Genomic DNA, 23074 nt, shown 5'->3' with positions numbered 1-23074 from the left:
ATGAAGTTTGGATGAACTTCTGAAACTACTGCCCTACAATAATCTTCAAATCTTAAACCAAAAATATTCCCTGAAGCCTTCTTGAAACCAAACAATACTTCAGCTTAAATAGTAAAAATGTCTGCCTTGAGCATTATGCTCTATGTGGGATCAAACTGGAAAGATTAGATAGGAACCATAGGGGGAAGGGAGTTTATGTTAATGGGGAGGAACAACTCATAAAAGGAGAGTGAGAATGGTTGCACGACTTGAAGAATGTACTCAGTGTCACTGAGCTGTGTATGTAGAAACTGCTGGCGTATGCTTTGCTGTGTATGTTCTCGACAACAAAATAAAAAATAAATAACCCATTAGTGTAGTAACAACTCAAGTGTCCATCAACAGATGAATGGATAAACAAAATGTGGTATATACATAACAACGGAATATTATTCAGCTACAAGAAAAATGAAGTTCTGGTACATGCTAGGTCATGGATGAATCCCGAAAATATGCTGGGTGTAACAAGTCAGACGCAAAAGCACAAATATTGTCTGATCCCACTTACGTGAAATGTCTAAAACAGGCAAATGCATACCAACCAAAGCTTATTAATGGTTACCGGGGCTGGTGTAGGGAAAAACAGGACTTATTGCTTGAGGTGTACTGCATTTCCGGTACGGTGATGTAAGAATCTGCAAATGGATAGAGGCGATGGCTGTACAAAGTGGAGACTGTAATTAATGTCACTGAATTGTACACTTAAAAATGGTTAAAATGGCAAATGTTGTATTATATATATTTTATCACAATAAAAATAAATCCAGGGAAACCGGTAAAGGGAACTAAAACTACAACAATTGAGTATTTACTCTTAGCTGGATACTGTGTGTCATTAGCTCATCAAACTTTCCGAAATTCTGAGACTATTCTACACAAGGGGAAATGGACTCAGAGAAATTACCTAACCTGAGGCCGCAAGGCTACAAAATGAAAGTCAGGATTCCAATCCAGATAGGTCTCACCCCCAAACCTACACCTCTGCACTCCAGCACCCACTATCTATCCCAACATCAGCGCAGCCCATGCCAAGTCTGCCCTGAGGTTCAAATCAGGCAATGAGAATGAAAAAGTCTGGAGACTAGAAGACCCTCGCAGCTGTTACATGGTGTTACTAGGCAGCACAACATCACAGGCCTTTGTATTTCCTGATCTCTCAGGTATCCAAACATGACAAGCAAGGCTATTTTTTGAGATATTTCCTGCTGAATGAAACCTAGGAAGTACTGGAGATCTTGCAGGGACTTTTGATCTTGTAAGGCATTTTTCAACCCCTGCCCCTACTTCCTCTTTGAGAACAAATTCATTCTCACTATTCGTGGTAGAAGGGCTGGGAGGTGCTGTCACTTGACACACAGCAGACCCGTCTTCTGAAATTCTCCAAGGTGTACTTGTAACCATCCCGTGTCTCAAGCCATTCAATTCAGCATGCTGATTTTCTAAACTGATTGTATGAACAAGCAGATCTGCCTCTACAGGTGGCTCCTTCCAGAGGCGGCTGACTGTCTCCGTGACACACAGGGCACTATCAGATGACCTTGCGCAGGAACCCCCAGTCTGTGAGTAGAGCTTGGATGAAGGACTATGACAGACTGGATTGAACCTTCCTGCTTATGGCTACAGCTTGACAATACAGCTTTGATAACGGCCCTAGTATTAACCATTACAACCATCACAAAGTGCCCAGTGCTAAGAGAGCACCAAAGGCGCAGTCTAACTCCTGCCCTCAAGAACCACTCACTGTTGTGGAGACGAAACCAAAAAACCACCAATGTAAGTACTGCGATGACGTGATTAGCCAAAGCTGCAGAACAGTCCTGTTGAGGCCAGTCTGTTCATCGAGTCCTGCAGATCTCACCTCCTAACCTACCTTACGCTGTTTCCCTCCTCACGTCCTATCTGAGGGTTTGCAATCACTTGCTCCTGTCCTCCCTATCATCCCAGCTACTCCACGCTCCACAGTGCAGCCAAGTTACCAAATTTGTCTTCTGGGGACTCCTTTGTAAGAACTGCCAGTAGCTCCCCAACATCGACGGAACCTACAGAAAGAACTAAATCAGGCCTTCTGCCTTCTCCATTGACTTTATCTGCTGCCCCTTACCTTTGTCTCCAAGGGCTTCATTCCCCACATACACTGTCTCATTCAAACCTCTCTGGGTTTGTCTTGCCTCCTCCCCCAAACCTTACATCTTTTAAGACTGGGCTCAGGTGTTGTGACCTCTGGCGCCTTTTTACATGCACACCTGGCTCTGTGCACACCAGTCTCGGTTCTCACAATGTATACAGCCCCACAACTGCCGAGAGCAAACCGTCTGGAAGCTGATGGCATGGGAGGCATTTGAACTTGGCCATTTGCTGTGTTAACTTTGGCAAAATATTTACCCAGTCTGTACCTCAGTGTTCTTGCCTATGAAGAGAGATTAACAGTCAGACCTACTTGACAGGATTGTCGTGAAGACTTAATCAGAACAGTTCCTGGAATGCAATAAGTATGCAACATAGGCTACTAAACCCACTAACTACCTTGATAATGTCCACCTGTGTGCCTCATCTGCTGGCGTCTCAGGTCTTCGAGGTCAGGGGCTGATTACCTGGGAAGCCCCAGGGTTGGGGCAGAGTAGGTGCTTACTAACGTGTCTGAAGTGAACCACGGAGGCCTTCTTGGAGGTGAGCTTTGCAAAGCTGGGCCTGGTGGGTGATGCAGAGGTGGGGAAGCAGTCCAGAAAAAGGATCATGACATGTGAGAATGAGGAAGCAAGCTGTGAGGTAGGCTGGAGGGAGCAGCCTGGATGGAGTGGATGATTCTCATAGTGAAACAAGGAGGAAAGGAAAGGCTAATAAGGAAGGAGGAAACTATGAGAATTCTGAAGAACAGAGCATGTGAAATGGTTCTCTCTAAGGGTTACATGAAAAAGGCAGCAACTAAAAAACTCTGGATGCAACAGAACTGGGCGGAAGACTGACTACAAAAATACAGCAATTAACGGTTTGAACCCACCAGTTGTTCCACGGGAGAAAGATGTGGCCATCTGTTCCTGTAAAGATGACAGCCTGGAAATCCTATGTGGCAGCTGTACTCTCTCCTGCAGGGCTATGAGTCAAAATCACCTTGACAGCAATGGTTTTATATCTGCTAGTAGGAGTCTCTGGGTGGTGCAAAAGGTTAAGTGCTCAGCTACGAACTGAAAGGCTGGAGGTTCAAATCCACCCAAAGGTGCCTTGGAAGAAAGGTCTGGTGATCTACTTCTGAAAAATCTACGGAGCACAGTTCTATTCTGACACTCATGGCCAATTTGGTGTGTGTGTTTTTTTTTTTGGCTTTCTAGCCATTACTACTCCAAACCCTTCTCCCTCAACAAGAAAAGCCCATTTTACAATCACAGAGAGGCCACATGTTTTATTGACAACTCAATTTCTACATAATATAGTGCTGCACAAATTATAAGTGGATCGACAATTCTGGTAATGATACGAACTCAGGAGCACTGATACGAGCCCTAGGTTTGGTGCATTTGTGCCGGGCGCTTCAGGGAACAAGGCAAACATCAAGGCTAACAGCACTACTTCAGTTCACGAGAGTCAGCTTTCAAAAACAACATATATGCCAACTCACAGAGTACCTGTACGTCAAACCCGGGAAAATCAATAACTAAATGACAAAGTGAACACTATTACAGAAAAGTTGGTGATAAAAATGCTAGGACAAAATGTCAGGTTTAAAATTTTGCAACTGGATTTAAGATGCAGAAAGTGTCAGCACACTGGGAATTTTCAGAAAAGACCTGTGTTCTGCTTCACAGTAACCTGTATGTTCCAAAGGCTAACTCTGGGCTGCTAGGTCTTACCTGCTAGGGTAAACCACTGCTTCATAGTTCAAAAAAAAAAAAAAAGGTAATCCGCATAAATGGGTTTTACAATTCTTCCAATTCAGAATAAAAATAAAATTACCATGATCTATATCAAATTACTAAGAAATTTTATCCAAGTGTGGACCAGACGGAGAAGCCAGGCCACCCACGTAACGTCTCTGACGGGCTAAAGGCGTAGAGGACGACCCACCGACAGGGAAAGGGAGATGTGGCGGAGAGTCTGGCTCGGCCCCTAACTTGCAGCGTGAGGGTGGACGAGCCTTAGCTTCCCTGGGGTTTGGCTTCCTCAGCTACAGAACTGAGGGGTGGGCTGGATGGCTTTAAGAGTCCTTTGAATGAAAAGAATTGAAGTCAGCTCAAGATCCAATCTTTGAGCAGACATTTAGGGTGGAGACGGGAATGGATTAAGAAAATAGGTGGGTGGAGTGATTTCTACACCTTTTGATACCAGCATTCGGAATTCTTCTGTACGACAGTTCTAAGAAGTCTTAAGGGTCATCAACTTGGTCGGGGAATGGCTAGGGAGCTGTGCAGTTCAAGCTTTCAACAAAGACCTAATGAGCGCATGCCCAGGAAGAAGACGTTTCCTGAAATGCCACCAGGAAGGTGACTTTGATGAGACTGGTTCTAACACAAAGGATACAAGAAGTTAAGTGCTGGGAAGGATTCTTTTTCCTTTACAGAACAGAAAAATGATCCAACGAGAACAATGGTTCCTCGTTCCATCCCCTAAGGAGGATACAAGCGTCACGTCTTCTCGAATTCAACACGCTGGCTTCGTTTTCAAATGCGTTCCTTTTCTTTTCCTCAAAAGGCAGCCATGCATTGTGAATCTAGGATTGTGACAGTCACATGGTTTCCTCAGTAAGCCCGAAGTTCCCGTGAGCACCCCTGGAGCCCACAGCCAGAGTAGTCCCAAGGTTTCAGACATTAAAGCTTTCTCCACAGCCACATGTTCCTTTGATGTTTGGGTTATTGAACACAAATTCACTGGATAATTTGTCTTCTACGTAGTCCATTTCTGTTCCTAAAAGGGTTAGCTGTGCTTTCTTTTCGATGAACACTCTGACCCCTTGGGGAAAAGAAAACATGCGTCAGATAAAGCCTGCGCGCCTTACGGAGCTAACCCGCCAAGTCAGAGCACAAGAGCACCTGGACAGAGAACCACTAACTGCTGCTTCAAGCAACTCAGACAGGAAGCTTCTGAATATGTTTCACTATTTCCTTTATGAGACTAAGTGGTCACTTTCCTGTCTGCCCCATTTCCCATGTGAATCTGTGTCGGGGGGAGTTTTACAATAGTCAATTCCATGCCAATTCCATGCACAGAGCTAGAATTTTCCTTTCATTGCATTTTTTTTTTTTATCCATTGTTCCAACTGGCAACATTAAGAAACATATATTTGTCAGTGACAATTTTGCAAAGATGAAGAATTTATGAAAACCCTGCAGCAGCTTTTATACACACGGCACACGGCCAAGCCTAGGGACACACAAAGAACTGTGGCGTAATGAGGCCATTTTAGTAAGACTAGTCAGTACAGTGGCTACAGTTCCTCTGGTCACAGGGTGGAAAACTGGTGATCATACCCTATCTTTGTAAACAAAATCGGTTTGACTATAGCCAAGATGAAATATCTAAAGAAAGTTTTCTTACGAGAAAGTCAGTCATTATTTAAATATAAACCATTCATAATTCTTAAATCCCCATTTCTTTAATTTTAGGATAAAAATCTTAAGGTATAAGATAATTTGAGTTGATTTTAATAGTAATACCTTAAAAAAATGTCTTTATTGATCAGTAACTTCAGTTTACTAAAATGAAAGGAGGCTTGGGAACCCACGCCTCACACAGAGGCAAGGATCGCAAGCTAGCTGACATCCCACCTCACCTCCAATGCACAAAACCACTCCTGCCAAGCCCACAAACGAAGTTCCCGGAGAGTTGTAGCATTATTTACTTTGTTTTAAATGCGTTTTATCAGGTTATTGAGAGGGAGGTAGCTTGGCAAATAAAGTAAGTAAAGCTCTGATATTTTTAATAAAAAATAAGAACTGGAAATACAGAATTCTTTAAAAAACGTGAGTTGACATTACTTTTTGACATTGATGTAAAATTGCTGCTTCAAGCAAAAATGACTGGTTTGTTCACTGTGAGGTTTCAGCATCTTAAAAACTTTCTGGGAAAGAAGATAAACAGATGACCTTTTGAAATGGAGATAAACAAACAAGCGTATCCAATAATCCATCACTCAGTCATAAGAGCACAGGCTCTGGTGTTTATCTGGGTTCAAATTTTTACCACGTCACTTATTAGCTGTGTGACCTTAGGCAAAGTACTTCCCCTCTGTGCCTCAGTTACTTCATCTGCAAAATGGGGATAATACAGTACAACTTCATTCAATTGTGGTGCCTAAATCCAACTGCCCAGCACACAGTGAGCACTCTATGTCCTTCCTACTATTAGTTTTACCATTTACTTCATGCTATGCAAAACACAGTACCCAGAAAAAGTTTGGTAAATATTCACCATCTTGAACAACTTCTTCATCAGAATCTCCTTTTGTCTTTGTATATTCTAAAGTATAAGAAAGGCCATTGCAACCCCTGGTTCGAACACCAACTTTCACACCTACCTGGAAGAGAAATGCAGATGTGCACTTAATTTTAAAGTGTTACAGATTAAACATTTACATTATATAATGTTATTAAAAAACATATTTAATATTATTCACTTTTCTCATAAGCTTTTTAAAAAGTATGATAAATATTAGATTTCTGGTTATAAAATGTTTCAGTAGTAAGTACGGAGTGGGGAGTCAGCATTTTATAAAAATTAACTACTGTACAAACATCATTATAACACTAACAGGGATCCAAAAAGAATAAAAAGACAATTAATATATACACAATACAGAGGGGGAAAAAAACCCTATTATTACCACTACCCTAACAAAACAGCATATGTTTTTTCGTGTTTTCTTCTAGCCCCTGCTATATATATATATAAACTGAACATAAATTTTATTTACAGCAGAAATAAAATTATTCCCTACTTCTTTGGGGAAATTTTGATGACTGGCAGCATTCAGAGCAGTCTCTCCTGTCCTTAGACAACCAGAAGAACGCCCACTGAGAGTGACTGCTTAGAGCAAGTGTGTAGGAATGTCACGTACTCAGCACGATGAATAAGTTGTCTAGCTGAAATTGTGGAGCACACGCCTAAGTTATTTGTTCAACCTAGTTTTCACTTTTGCAAGCAGGAAGCCCAAATATCAAGAGTGGATATGGGCATTTAACTTGAAATAAAGTTTAGAGGCAGCTCCCAGATGAAGAGGAGCACAGAGTGACTCAGTGAACACGTGAAAACACAACTTTAGGTGCCTGGAGCCAGCACTTCATGGGGTGTAATCTATGGCACAAGCCATCCCTTTTCCAAACAAACACGCCTGAAAATCTAAGAAGTTAAATTCTTCCTTCATTTGGTCAATGTGTACTCCAGTCATGAGTCTACCCGAATGGAGCTGGACACTGGCTTCCTTTTATAGGAGGTGCCGGAACTCCCGCCACACTTATTGTAGGCTGTGCAAACCAGCTCAGATGCCACTCAGCAGTCTATTATTAACATCAACGGTCTAATTAGTACTTGAACTACTTTACACGTACTACACAGGCAAGTAACAATGCACTAAAATTCAGATCACGCCCACACCCCTTACCCAACAACTGCACGTCTAGGGGCATGTCCTACGTAGACACACTACAGCATGCTCACGCATCCATGACAACGTGCCTGGCACACTGCAGCCACTAAGGAATGATGCTTATGGCAGCACCAAATGGAACCTCAAAGGACCTTTCAAATGTGAGATTGGTTAAATAAATCAAACCTGCTCAATACATGCGGCCACAAGAAAGAACGAGCTACCTTTATGTAATGACATGGGAAGATCTTCCAGATTTATTATTCGGGCGTAGTAATAATAAGCACGGCAGGTACGCTATGCTCTCAGCTGAGTAGGAGAAGGGAGATACACACGAGCACAGGTGTATTTTTGGTTGTCATAACTTGGGGGGAGGGGGACTACTGGTATCTAGAGGGTAGAGGCAGGGACACTGATAAACACCACCTCCACCAAACAATTATCGGGCCCAAAATGTCACTAGGGCCGAGGTTGAGAAGCCCAGGTCTGAGCAGGTAAAATACACAGACTGTCCATGGAAGGACCCTGGGAGGTGGCTGCTCGGATGGAAGAACGAGGATGAAGCATCCAGGCTGAGAAATGCTTCCTTTTCATTAAGCACCCTTTTTTACTACTTTTTAAAAATCATCAACATACATTACTTCTTAAAGCAAAATCCTTTAATGAAAACATACAATTTATCACAAGGTAAATTCATTCTGAAAATAGAACTTTAGTTTTTTACAAAATATTTGTCTGAATATTATTTTACTCACATGTTCAGGCTTATCTTTAAGAAGCTGCTTTATCTTCTGGACTGCTGAAGGTGTCTGAAAAAAGAGCACGGCATTAAGTTTTTGACTACAAAAACCTACATTCTTCCAAGGCTACTATTTCCTAGCCAGGAAGGCTGTTCAAGTCTAGTTTTAACAAATTCATGTGACGAATTTATGCTCCATTCTTGCCAGAGTACCTTGCAGATTTATTTTATACAGAAACACAAGAACTTTATTAAATTCAAATCACCTTCTTTATTTTTAAAACATCTGATGGCAACACCCTTCTAATCTCACTCTCCCAGGGCCAGGTTCCCCTCTGCCATAATCTCTGTGGTACTATCTACTTCCATCATTAGGCTGATTTCTTCTGGCAACATCTATTCGGTTCACCTACTATATGCCCAGCAACAAGCACCCTGCCTGACACACAGGAGCACTCAAACGGTCAATGAATGGATACAGTGCCTCCTCATGGGGAAGCCAACAGTCAGGTTTTTCCTATCGATTGTTATCTGGATTAAATGTTCTGAATATCTAGACAAACAGAAACAGGAATAGTTTTTCAGGGTTTCCCACCCCTACTTTCCTGGGAAGGAGTCTGTTAAGACCAGGCTCTGTTTGCATTCCTGGTCCACTTCCCAGCTGTGTCCCAGTGGGAGTCCCGTTACTTGGTTTACTTGTCCCTTATCTGTAAAAGGGCAACAACCGGTCCCTCCTCAGGGTTCTTGTCAGGATTAAAAGCATTCAGAGCAGTACCAGGCACATGCCAGCTGTTATTACAGTGATGAACACAGATGATGTCCTTCCTCCTTTCTGCTCTATTAACTCCTTCAGCTGGCAATGCTATGCTGGTCCTCCAGCTGTCTGTAGGGACATTTTACAGGTCTGTGAAATCCCAGAGTCTGGAGATGACGAACCATTACTCAGAGGTAGGAGTAGCCAGAACTCAACTCTGTGCTGAGGGAGCAGACCCAAGGGATGGCTGGGGGCGCAGAGGGGAGAACTTGACCAGGTGATGTTTAAACAGAGTCTGGGTCCCATTTAGAAGTGTCAGGAAACCAATTTAGGAGGTCAAGACCAGCATTTTTTTTTTTCTTTTTAAACATAAGGTAGAAGAGAGAAGAAAACAATGCATTGCACTTAAAAAAGGTGAGCTCTGTTTAGTCAAACATTCATTTTAATTATTAATATATGGGGTGTGTATCACCGTAAAAAAAGGTAAAAAAAAAAATCATTACCAGGAGGTATCCCTAAAGGCCTTTTCCCATCATTCTTTCAAAACAAGACACAAGGAAAATACTAGCCCAAAGGACTAAAACGACCACGCGAAACAGCGTCCACCAGCCTGACACCAGAACTAGGTGGTGCCCGGCTACCACCAACGGACCACTCTGACAAGGATCACAATACAACGTCCTGGACAGAGTGGGAGAAAAATGTAGAACAAAATTCAAATCCACAAAAAAAAAAAAGGCCAGATTTACTGGTCACACAGAGACTGAAGGAACCCCAGAGATTATGGCCCCCAGACACCCTGCTAATTCAGAACTAAAGCCACTCCTGAAGTCCACCTTTCAGCCAAAGATTAGACAGGCCTATAAAACAGTAACACCCATAAGAAACAGCTTCTTAGCTCAATCAAGTATACGAGACCAAATGGGCAACACCTGCCCAAAAGCAAAGAGAAGGCAGGAAGGGACAGGAGTCGAGTGCTGACATCGTTTGGGGATTGCAACCACTGTCACAAAACAATCTGTGCGTGAATTTTTGAATGAGAAGCTAACTTTGTAAACTTTCACCTAAAACACGATAAAAAAATAAAATAAAACCTGAGTCAAGCAGCCTGACAACACAGGGAGGAAGGAAGAAGGGCAGGATTATGACCCCTCCCCGTTTTCTGAAATGACAGCATATCAACCTCGCATAACCGTGGGGCTATAAAAAGATTGCTTTTTAAAGTGCTCATTTACCCTTCTAAATGATCACAGTGAAGTTCTCACTGTAGTCTTCTTACCTTCCATTTGTAAATTTTCCCAGTCACATTTTGTATGTGAGTGCTGAAGAGATTAATTTAATGACTGTCGAACAAAAAAGATTTCTGATAAGTTAAAAATAGGCGTAACCATGGGAAAATATTTGGTGGAATAAAAACCCGCCGCACGACCTCTGCAACCATCTAAACAAAACACATGTGGGTCACACACTAAACTAGAGGAACATGACTCTCTTTAAAGGGGAAGAGTATCTGAATGTGACTACCTTGGCTTTTTTTTTTTTTTTTTAATAAATTCCCAGGCTGTTTTTGTTGTTAAAATTAGGGGAAAAGACACTGCAGATGAAGGGGTCTTAGTAACTACTTCATAGCAACATAACTCTTACTTTATTCAATGCAGTATAAGTTTCTGTTCCTTATAACAGAAACTTTTCATCCTAAACAGTGTATTTCCTTAAATAACTCCCCAAGTAGTTTTTCATTTTTTTGGTGTGTGAGAAAACAAAATTAAAATGCGAAGTTTTAATTCAATCGACTCCATGATTATATATACTGAAAATGGGTCAACTACAACTGATTTTAATTTCATTATAAACTGGACATTTTAATGTTAACAAAGTGGTAGGTAAATAGCAGCCAATGAAAAAGCGCCAATATTATTTTCGCTCTTTAACCACCATTGCTGGCATTACGGTGTTTTTTCAAACCTTGTCCTTTCCTATTGGTGTATATATACACAGATATATAGTTGTGATCACAGTATATATACACAATTTTGTAGCCTACCTTTAAAAACGTACTATGTCATGTTTCTCATTTGATACATAGTAGTAAACACACATTTGCCACTCATTAAGTGCCTTCCAGGTGCTTAATAAGGAGCCCTGGTGGCAAGGGTTAAGCACTCTGCTGGTAACTGAAAAGCTGTCAGTTCAAACCCACTCAGTGGTCCCAAAGGAGAAAGCCCCGGCAAACTGCTGTGAAAATTAAAGCCAAGAACCCCCTGTGGGGCAGCTCTGCTGCTGCGCGGCGTGAGGAGCTGAGACCAACTCCATGACACTGAACAGCCCCGAGGGAACGGTGCGTAATGGTTTACATGCATCATCCTTACTGGTAAAACTGTGCGACTCAGGCATTAAAGGTTAAGTAATGTGCACGGGGTCACAGGGTCACAGAACTAGTATGTGAAAGAACCAAGAGTCACGGCTTGAAAATGTATTTTTTTAATCATTATTTACAATGACTACATATTTCACCAACAGGATCTACTCTAATTTACTTAACCATCCCCTCATTGTTAGACATTTAGTGGTGCATCCGGTTAGGTGCTCATCTACTAGCCGAAAAGTTGGCAGCTGGAAACCAGCAGGAGGTGCCTCAGGAGACAGAGCCGGCCATCTGTTTCTGAAAGGTCACAGCCTTGGAAACTACGGAGCCGCTCTACTCTGCATGCACACATGGGGTCGCCATGAGTCAGAACTGATCTGACAGCAACTAACAGCAATAACAGCCTACCCTTAGGTCCCTGGGTGGCACAAATGGTTTGTGCTCATCTCCTAACATAAAGGAAATCCTGGTGACGTAGTGGTTAAAAAGCTGTGGCTGTTAGCCAAAAAGGTTGGCAGTTCGAATCCAGCAGGCGCTCCTCGGAAACCGTACGGGGCAGTTCTACTCTGTCCTATAGGGTCACTATGAGTCAGAATTGACTCAACAGCAACGGGTTTGGTTTTTGGTTACTAACATAAAGGTTTGTGGCTTGCACTCATGCAACGATGCTGCAGAAGAAAAGGCCTAATGATCTGCTTCTGTAAAGAGTGCAGCCATGAAAACACTACGGAGTTCTACCCTGTAGCACATGGGGTCACCATGAGCTGGAATCAACTTGACAGCAACAGGTTTGGTTTTGGTTATTATTCCCTTAAACTGCCTTCAGAGACAAAGCCAGTACTTGATGACACGTCTCTGGCCGCTGTTCCAAGTGACTTCTGGTGCTGGTCCTATGAATTACCAAAAAAAAAAAAAAAAAAACCAAAACCAAACCTATTGCCATCAAGTCAATCCCAACTCATAGAGACCCCATAGGGTTTCTGAGGTTGTAAATCTTTTGCAGAAGCAGACTGCCATGTCTTTCTACCAAGGAGCTACTGATGGTTTTGAAAAAACGACCTTTCAGTTAGCAACGGATCACTTTATCCACAGTACCACCGGGGCTCTATGAATTAGCAACTCATGATTGGCCTGAATGTATTTAACATCATATTAAGCATTTCCCGGCCCTCCTCAAGTGGGTTCCCCAAGACAGTTAAGCCCTACTGCCCTAAGGCATCAGCTGTACTTAATGAATTAACTTCTCTCGTGTGCATTAGACTAATACTGGGTATGTACCATCCTGGGGAGGACTGAGAAGTCACTCAAGTCATTTTCTGTAAGGCTCAATTCTCCCACAGAACTTTGGTTGAGAAAGGCTGCATTACAGGAATAAAAAATAAACATAAGACATAGTCACTACCTTATAAAAACTTAACGTGAAATTTCGAAGAACAAGGGAGTGGTACAATAGTGATGTGAGCTATAAATCAAATTCAGAAGGTAGAGCAGGGGTTGGCTTTGTTGAGAAAACTAGAGTACACACCTGTGAGAAATCACGTCATCTGTGAGGGATTAAAGAGAATTAGCAAGGCCCAATATGACTGGCCCAACTGCTTGAAATACATTCTGTATTGGGGATATAGGACCAACTCTACTTAACACAAAACTGGTTCCTTAAGACCATTTGTATCCCAAAGTGACACTCTGAAAGGAAGGAAACCTGGGGGCGCAATACTTAAGCGTTTGGCTTTGAACTGAAAGGCTAGTGGTTCGAGCCTACCCCAGAGCTCCCTGGGGAGGAAGACCTGGCGATCTGCTTCTGTAAAGACTACAGCCAAGAAAACCCTATGAGGCAGTTCTCCTCTGTCACATGGGGTCATGATGAGTCAAAAATCAACTCAGTGGCACCTAACAACGACAACATATGATAGGTATGTTTCAGGAGAGAACTGCAAATATTGGCAATATTGTCTGACTCTTGCTCTTAAAATATTCATCCAAAGAAAGCTTTATTTTCTCTTGTAAATACATCTACACTAACAGCTGCTTTATGTGCAGTTGCGGGTACACCTCTTGTCCTATATGCGCTAATTCTGACTTGCACACTGATGGTGTCTCTTCAATGAAAACAAAGCTTCTGCCAGCAGGGTAGCACAAAATCTTTAGGTTATGCAAGCACATTTACTCTGGCTCCTACAAATTCAATTCCATCTGTCAATTCCCGAGGATGCAGGAAAATGAGGGGAAGAGAAGAGGGACGCTGCTCTCTTAAATTCTCTGCAGATGTTCAGGGGTACTCACTTGGATGCGGTGGGTGGGAGTCTTAAAGACCTCACTCAAGGAACCGTCACTGGTGTGCATAAACGTTTCACGGGCAGCCTGTCCCCGGTCTAAGCCCTTTCAAGGAAACCACCAGTCTGATGCTGGATTAACATCAATTAACTCGGATAATTTGTGTTGACACTTTTCCATCTCATCAATCACTTTTCCTCCAGCTGAAGTGATAGCTGACTGCACAGAACTGTTGCAACATGTCAAATTCCAGAGGTGAAAATTTACAATGTATCACCCCATACATAAAGGTAACATTTATTTTTTCTTACTAGTTTTATTAAATTACCTGTTTGTTTCCTCTTATGTGTCTCCTTTCATTAGCCCTCTGATCACCTCACTGCTTTTCAATTTAACAGAACCTGCAGTGGTAAAAAATGTTTGGAAAACCAAGCACAAACAGCATATATGCCACGGTGTCTTGAGGGAACGTAAATCTAGGACAAAAATGGATGCAAACACTATTGGCAGAGAGTAGCGCTAATGTGATTTTTCTCTGGTACCAGCTGGTAAGAAAGATCAAAAGGAAAGGAGCTTCTAAAGGCTGCCATACAGTTAAGTAGAATGAATTCAGACATGGACTCTGCAAGTTAACTGGAACAACTCAATCAAGCAAAAAGGACCCCTGGTGAACTGAGAATTATGACAAAGCATTGTTTTGTTCTGTTTTTCAATTAGCCTGGTAAATGATAATGTGTAGTCAGGCACAAGGGAGTAAGCTGGTTCTGAGAATGTGAGATGTGTTGTTACCCTGGGGCAGGAACTGTTACATTTATTTCTGTTTGGTGCTGTCAAGTTGGTTCCGACTCACAGTGACCCTATAAACAACAGAAACACTGCCTGATCCTGCAACATCCTCACAGTCATTGCTATGTCTGAGACCCCTGTTGTAGCCACGGTATCAATCCATCTCATTGAGGGTCTTCCTCCTTTTTGCTGACCCTCTACCTTACCACGCATGATGTTCTTCAGGGCCTGGGCCCTCCTGTCCAAACGATGGGAGACAAAGTCTCTTCATCCTCACTTCCTTATTTTTTTAATTGTACTTCAGGTCAAAGTTTATAACTCAAGTTAATTATTCATATAAAAATTTATATACATATTGCTATATCACACTAATTGCAATCCCTATAATTTGACAGCACACTCCAGGACCTTTCCGCTCCGGATTTCCTATGTCCATCTGACCAGCTCCTGTCCCCTTCTGCCTTCTCATCCTGCCTATAGACAGGAGCCGCCCATTTGTTCTCATGTACCTGCCTGAACTAAGAAGCACACTCTTCAAGAATATTATTTTATCTTTTATAGCCTAGTCTAATCTTTCAAGAGTGAGCTTCAGGAATGGTTTTAGTTCTGGGTTGTTGAGTGTGCAGGGGCCATGGCTTCAAGGGTTCCTCAAGTCTTAATTAGACAATTAAGTCTGGTCTTTTTACATGAATTTGAGTTTTGCACCACACTTTTCTCCTGCTCCAACAGGGACTCTCTGTTGTGCCCCCTGTCAGGGCAGTCATTGGTGGCAGCTGGGCACCATCTAGTTCTTCTGGTCTCAGGTTGATGAAATCTCTGGTTAAGTGGCCCTTTTGTCTCTTGGGCTGATATTTCCCTTCTTTGATGTTCTTCATTCTCCTGTGCTCCAAGTACCAATCAATGAATCTTAGATGGCTGCTCGTAAGCTTTTACGACCCCAGACGCCATTCACCAAAGTGGTCGTCCTCGCTTCTGAGGAGCATTCTGGCTGTATTTCTTTCAAGATAGATTTGTTCACTCTTCTGGCAGTCCACGGTGCATTCAATATTCTTCGTCAATACCATAATTCAAAGGCATCAATTCGTCTTTGGTCTTCCTTATTCATAGTCCAGCTTTCACATGCATATGAGTCAACTGAAAGAGGTCTTTTGCAGCACATCTACCTAATGCAAAATGTCAACTGGTTTCCTGTCTGCTGCCTTCATGGTGGTCAACTGTGGATCCAAGTAAAATGAAATCCTTGATAACTCAATCTTTTCTCCATTTATCATGATGTTGCTTACTGGTCCAGGTGTGAGGGTTTTTATTTTCTTTATGTTGAGGTGTAGTCCATATTGAAGGCTGTAGTCTTTGATTTTCATCATAAGTGCTTCAAGTCCTTTTCACTTTCAGCAAGCAAGGTTGTGCCATCTGCATATCACAGGTTGTTAATGAGCGTTCCCCAATCCTAATGCCACGTTTTTTCATATAGTCCAACTTCTTGGATTATTTGCTCAGCATACAGATTGAGTAAGTACAGTGAAAGGATACAACCCAGACATACACCTTTCTTGATTTTAAAATACAGTATTCCCTTGTTCTTTTCTAACGACTGCCTCTTGGTCTATATGCAGGCTCTCCATGAGCACAATTAAGTGTTCTAGAATTCACATTCTTCACAATGTTATCCATAATTTGTTATGAATCACAAAGTTGAATGAATGCCTTTGCACAGTGAATAATATACAGATAAACATCTTTTTGGTAATCTCTTTTTTCAGCCAAAATTCATCTGATTTCAGCAATGATATCCCTTGTTGCATGTCCTCTTTCTGAATCTAGCTTAAATTTCTCGCAGTTCCCTGTCGATGTACTACTGCAGCCATTTTTGAATTACTTCAGCAAAATTTTACTTGTGATATTAATAATATTGCTTGATAATTTCCACATTCTGTTGGAGCACCTTTCTTTGGAACAGGCTCAAGTCTTCCAGTTGGCTGGCCAGGTAGCTGTCTTCCAAATTTCATGGTATAGAGAAGGGCGTGATTCCAGTGTTATGTTCATTTGTTGAAACATCTCAATTGGTATTCTGTCAATTCCTGGAGCTTTGCTTTTTGCCAAAGCCTTTACTGCGGCCTGGACTTCTTCCTTCAGTACCACTGGTTCTTGAACATATGCTACCTCCTGAAATAGCTGAACATTGACCAATTCTTTTTGGCACAATGACTCAGTGTATTCCTTCCATCTTTCTTTTGAAGCTTCCTGCCAATAGAATCCTTCAATATTGCAACTTGAGGCTTGAATTTTTTCTTCAGTTCTTTCATCCTGAGAAATGCTAAGCATGTCCTTCCCTGTTGGTTTTCTAACTCCAGGTCTTTGCATATTTCAGTATAATACTTTGTCTTCTCAAGTCACCCTTTGAAGTCTTTCATTTAGCTCTTTTACTTCATCATTTCTCCCATTTGCTTTAGCTACTCTATGTTCAAGAGCAACTTGCAGAGTCTCTTCTGACATCCATTTTGGTCTTTTCTTTCCCTCCTGTCTTTTTTAATGACCTTGTGCTTTCTTCATATATGACATCCTTGATGTCATCCCACAAGTCATCTGCTCTTCAGTCATTAGCACTCAATGCGTCAAATCTCTTACTGAGATGGTCTCTAAATTGAGGTGGGTTATACTCAAGGTCATGCTTTGGCTCTCACGGACTGGTTTTAATTTTCTTCAGCTTCAACTTGAACTTGTATATGAGCAATTGATGGTCTGTTCCACAGTCAGCCCCTGGCCTTGTTTTGACTGACGATATTGAGCTTCTCCATGGTCACTTTCATAGAAGTAGTCAATTTGATTCCTGTATATTCCATCCAGCAAGGTCCATGTGTATAGTCACCATTTATGTTGCTGAAAAAAGTCAAATAAACAATTTCTTTTATAAAGATCAACATAAAGCTGGTTCATATGAGATGGAGGTTAAAGATGTCTCAAATGCCTAACTTTTTCAAGCTGCTGTACCACTCCCATCTTCTCTAGCATCAACTACTCCTTCTCTTCTCAGTACTTTCCCCGTCTTTGAGTTCCCTAATTTGCTGCAACATCTCACGGAACTCAGGAACCATATAAAGGAAATGGCTCACATGGTTGTAGAGGCTGGCAAGTCCCAAATTCATCAATCAGGCATAGACTTCTCCCAGGCCCTCAGTCTCTGCCCAAAGGCACTCAACTTTCCTGCTCCGTGGGCTGGGAAGCCCACTGAACCATTTCCTGTGGTCTCTGCTTCAAGTCTCTCCTTCTTTGGTGATAATGGGCTCTCCTTGCTGCTCTGAAATTGGCTCTCTTTAAAGAAAAAAAAAAAAACAAAAAAAAAAACTGACCAATCCCCTCAGTGGACCTCAATTATTTTATTTGCACAGCCTCACCCAATCACCCAGGTGGAAGTCACAAGACCATGGCTAGAAAGGCCACACACAAAAGTAATTAATCACACCACAATGAATAGGTCATTGGTTTTACAAAATTCTATCATGCAATCTCTGGCATCATTTCTAACACCAAGGCCATATTTTCCAACTACCAACCCTTCCTTGTTTCCAGTTTTCGCATTCCAATCACCAGTTTTACAGACTCAATTGTGTCCCCCCAAAATGTGCCAACTTAGCTAGGGCATGATTCCCAGTACTGTGTGATTGTCCACCATTCTGTCATCTGCTGTGATTGTCCCATGTGCTGTAAATCCTACCTCCATGATGTTAATGAGGCAGGATTAGAGACAGTTATGTTAATAAGGCAAGACTCAAGCTACAACATTAGGTTGTATCTTAAGTCAATGTCTTTTAAGATAAAAAGGCAGAAGTGAGCAGAGCAACAGGTAAACCTTGTACCACCAAAAAAGTAGTGCCAGGAGCAGAGCGTGTCCTTTGGACCTGGGGTCCCTGCACTGAGAAGGTTCCCACACCAGGGGAAGATTGATAAGAAAGCCCTTCCTTCCAGAGCTGAGAGAAAAAGCCTTCCCCTGGAGATGATGCCCTCAATTTGGACTTTTGGCCTACTGGATTGTGAAAGAATAAACTTGTTTGTTGAAGCCATCCACTTACGGTATTTCTGTGATAGCAGTACTAGATAACTAAGACAACCATTATCAATGCATCTTGACTGCATGTCTGGTTAATTTCAGACTGCAGAAGTTGGTAAAAAATCTTCAATTCCTTCATCTTTGGGGTTAGCGGTTGGTGCGTAAAGTTGAATAACATTCATATTAACTAAACTCCCTTACAGGCGTATGGACAGCATTGTACTTCAGTTAGACCTTGAAATGTTCTTTTTGACAATGAATACAACATCATTCCTGTTCAATCTGTCATTCCCGGCATTCTAGACCACATGACCGTGCAACTGAAAACGGCCAATTCCAGTCCATTTCAACTCACTAATGCCTAGGGTGTCTTCAAGTGTTCGATTTTGTTTTTGATGATTTCCGATTTTCCTACGTTCATACTTCATACATTCCATGTTGATTATTAATGATGTTTGCAACTCTTCTCATTTTGAGTTGTGCCACAGCAGCACATGAAGGTTCTGAAAGTTTTACTCCACCCACATCATTAAGGCTGACTCTACTTTGAGGAGGTAGCTGTTCTTCATTCATATTTTGAGTGCCTTCCCACCTGCAGGGCTCATCTTCTGGCACTGTATCAGACAATGTCTTGCTGCTATCCGTAAGGTTTTCTTTGACCAATATCTTTACAAGTAGATCGTCATGTTCTTCTTTCTGGTCTGCCTTAGTCTGGAAGCTCTGCAGAAACTCGTCCACTATGGGTGACCTTGCTGGTATTCGCAATACTGGTGGCACAGCTTCCAGCATTACAGGAACACAGAAGCCACCACAGTATGACAAAATGACAGACAATTGTTGGTTATTTATTTCTAGGTCTTGATAAACATCTGCTGAATGAGTAGGAACAGACAGGAAGAAAATGACTCATATTTTTGAAAGAACAGGTAAGACATCAATGGTGGAGAAAGACAGGCAAAAAAAGTCTCCCCCACCTCCTGAATCTTTCTGGCTTAACCATTATCGGCAGGATAATTCTTCTGAATTTTGAATATTTTTGCTGAGATTGTCTGGTTCCTTGTGATTTCAAGACTCCGGTAAATTGTAAGGCCAGATAATGTACTCTTCCAGACATGAATATGAGATTGCTGGTACCAAAAAATATCACACAGAACACAGTACTATATAACCACATAGTCTCCTTAAAGGCCTAAAACACTGATCCCTTACAAAAACGAATTCTCCCACCTGATCATGACTTTCTTCTATTTTGCTACAACTGATTTTCTGGCAATAGGGCTGAAAGGAATCCATAGTTCAATTTAAATAAACTATTTTCCCAGTCTCAGGTGCTAAATGCTTGCACAAAGGCTTCTCCTTAACTTTGTATGAAGAATGTTTTCCTATAAAATGAATTTTTTTCAAAGTTACAAACACAAACGACTGCTTTATGGCTATGAGGTTTCCTCTTGGGTTGATGAAAACGTTTTAAACTAGGGAAAAGTGACAGCTGCACCACAACACCAGGAATGTACAAAATCCAGAGCTGTACATTTTAAAGAGGTAAGTTTTATGTTATATGAATTATACTTCAATTTAAAAAATCGTGCAAATACAGTACAGAGCAGATAATATATGAATAGTAAATTCTCCTGCTTCTTGAGTGTGTGTGACCTTTCACCCTGAAAACACTGTAAACTCCCTCAGGGGAGCAATCTTTACCCTTCTTTGTCCTATGTTAGGAGCCTACTGCAGCCTAGGATTGCTTGGGGGAGGCGGGGTGCACAGAAGGTGTTTCACAAAGGATCTCAGGACAGCAGGAAGTAACCCTTTGTGCACAGAAAGGGGGGTGGGCTTTGTTATGGCTGTGCTCTCATTACAGACTCTCGCTGTATTTACCGCGCCGTCGCTGGGTGAGACTGGCCCCTCCCCAAGCACCCTAAGACATGTTGTTGTTATTGTCCGTTATTTGCCACTGAGTAGATTCCAAATCACGGCGACCCCACGTGTGCAGAGTAAAACAGCTCTATAGCGTTTTCAAGGCTGTGATCTTTCGAAAGCAGATGGCCTGTCTTCCAAGCGCCTCTGGGTAGGTTCAAAACACCCATCTTCCGTCTGGCAGTAGAGCGCTTAGGCACGTTCACGCCACCCAGGGAGGAATCTGGACTTATTCATCCAAATATCCCTGGTACTTAATTAGCACAGTCCACCTCTAAACGACATTAGACATCAAGCAACTAGAGCCCAGCAAAACTCACAAGGAACAAGGCTTTAGGGGTCGTTCCTCGGCCCTAATTAAGGACACGGACGGCGCAGGGCAGGCCTGGGAGACACGCGCACCGCCCATTCCCCGCCCCACGCGGCGGCCGCACGGCCTGCAGGGAAACGTAGTTCCCACCGCGCAGCGAGGTGTTTCTCCCACTAGGGAGCCGAGAAGGGAAAAGCGGCGACTCGCCTGCGGAGCCGGGCCCGGCGTCGCGCCGCTCAGCCGCGTCTGCGCCCTCTACGTCCCCACTCTCAGTCACCGTGACCGCTCCTCGTAGGGGGCGGAGGTGAACCAATGTCACGGCCCCGGCCGCGCGTCCCCCGCACTCACCAGGGTGAGGGCGGCCCGGGTGGGCTGCAGCTTCCTCTTGCTCACAGCGCGGACAGTGGCTCGGACTAACGAAGCCGACATCTTGGCCGCCCCGGTGGCTCCGGCCGGAGCTCCGACCGCTCAGCCTCTCTCCATGGACACCGCGCGCACACTGACGCCACAAGCTCCTGCGCACGCCGCCAGGCCCCGCCCCACCCGGCGCCGTCCCGCCCCCTGCCGTCCTCCGCTGCCATTGGCTGGGCCGCGTGAGTGACGGGCGGGCCGGCGCGGTCGGAGGCTGGGGAGCGCAGGAGCGAGGAGGCAGGTCTCCTCCGCCAGAGGTGGTTCTCGGTGTGACGTCAGAGAGCGGTTGGGAGACGCGAAGTGACTTTCTTGACCTTGCTGACTCTGGCGACGCTGCGCTTCAAGGCTTGACCCCTGGGCAAGGTGCGGCGTCACCTCTTTTGATCCTCACAATAACAAACGCATTAATAGGCTGTAAAGGCGTGATCTACTTCCAAAAATCAAACGTTGAAAACCCGACGGATGACAAAATGAAATCCCCAGGGCTCCTAACAATCCAATCTGCAGCTGATTATGGGGATGGCACAGGATTGGGCAGCGTTTTGTTCAGTTGTGCATGGTGTCACCATGAGCCTGGGGTGACCTGAGGGCAGCTAACAACAGAGGCTTAAGAACAGAGAGGAAAGGCAACCCAGCAAGGAGAGCTGATGGTTCTCAAAGGCAGAATAGTTCCAGTGCCCAGACGTCTACATATATTTTCGTTCTTCCTTTTGGTACAGCCAGGCAGTTCCTCAGAGGTTAGAGTTGGGCCAGAAATTTGTCCAATAAGTAAACTCCCCCGCTTCCTGGCCCTCACCTGCACCCCAAGCTGTACCGCATGAGTCGTTGAAGGAGGAATCCTACGGTAAGATGTAATTCCACAGCACTGAATACTCACATTTATAGTGAGTACCAATCAAATGATTCCATAGATCACCTGTTTGTCAGACCGTGTCCTGATTGCTCAGGTTACAAATAAAATGGGGCTTAATTCTGTTAATTCAGCAAATATTCCAGAGCACCCACTGCCCACCAGGCACTGGTCAGCAGGCTCGGGCAGACGCAGGAAGTCCAGCAAACCAGAGGATCCAGGCAGAATTAGAGGTCCAGGTGGGAGGCTGGAAGTGCAGCAGGGTTAGCAGCAGTTGGTGAGAAGATCAGGGCAGGCAGCATTTCTTCTGCAAGTGTTAAGAGGTTAAGGGGGAAAGGAAGCAGAGGGTTCTGTGGAATGGTGCTGGGGAGGAGGGTAGGTGGTTCTTGCTCAGTGTTCTGACATAAAAAGACTAATGAAGTCCTTTTTAGAGCCATTTTTTTCTTTCATCCCCTAGAGTCTACAAGATCATAAAGGGCAGTTCAAAGTGCCTTTAAGTTCTGCGTCTGCTAAATGAAATGCAATTCCATAGTCTATAAAAGGACCAAAAAACGAACAAAAAAACCAGTAGTAGTGGATTCCGACTCATAGCGACCCTATAGGACAGAGTAGAACTGCCCTATGGGGTTTCCAAGGAGCGGCTGGTGGATTCAAATTATTGTTGGTTAGCAGACGTAGTTCTTAACCACTGTGCCACCAGGGCTCCTATAAAAGGATGGTGATTCCTAACTCTGGCAGTACACCGAAGAAACGGGGGGATTGAGAGGTGGTAGTGTGGTGGGCTTGTCCCTTCATCGTTGGCTAGCTGGGTGATTTGGGGTAAGGCATTTTACTTCTCATGCCTTTCTCATACAGATGTTGTGAGGATGAAATGAGTTGATACATGAAAAGCCCTTAGAAGACTGCCTGGAACCTAGCAACACTCAATAAGCATTGCTAATTGTTAAATGGATGTTTAAAGATGCCATGCATCACTTCAGCTATTGTAATAGAATATGGTTGTGTAGCATT

The 23074-nt window shown here is 43.2% G+C and overlaps 1 protein-coding gene across 1 annotated transcript; it reads right to left on the bottom strand.

The window, feature by feature from the left end:
- Positions 1 to 3307: 3307 nt before the first annotated feature.
- Positions 3308 to 21310, bottom strand: ISCA1 (iron-sulfur cluster assembly 1). Its single transcript, XM_064291160.1, has 4 exons — positions 21151 to 21310; positions 8368 to 8421; positions 6439 to 6544; positions 3308 to 4980 (listed from the first exon to the last, which is right to left on the bottom strand). The coding sequence occupies exons 1-4, from the start codon at positions 21229 to 21231 to the stop codon at positions 4832 to 4834; spliced, it is 390 nt and encodes a 129-aa protein (XP_064147230.1). The 5' UTR covers positions 21232 to 21310; the 3' UTR covers positions 3308 to 4831.
- Positions 21311 to 23074: the final 1764 nt, after the last annotated feature.

Source organism: Loxodonta africana, chromosome 9 (assembly GCF_030014295.1).
Source record: "Loxodonta africana isolate mLoxAfr1 chromosome 9, mLoxAfr1.hap2, whole genome shotgun sequence".
Classification (NCBI taxonomy): domain Eukaryota; kingdom Metazoa; phylum Chordata; class Mammalia; order Proboscidea; family Elephantidae; genus Loxodonta; species Loxodonta africana.
Note: the sequence above shows the minus strand (reverse complement) of the source record. Positions and strands in the feature narration are given on the sequence as shown.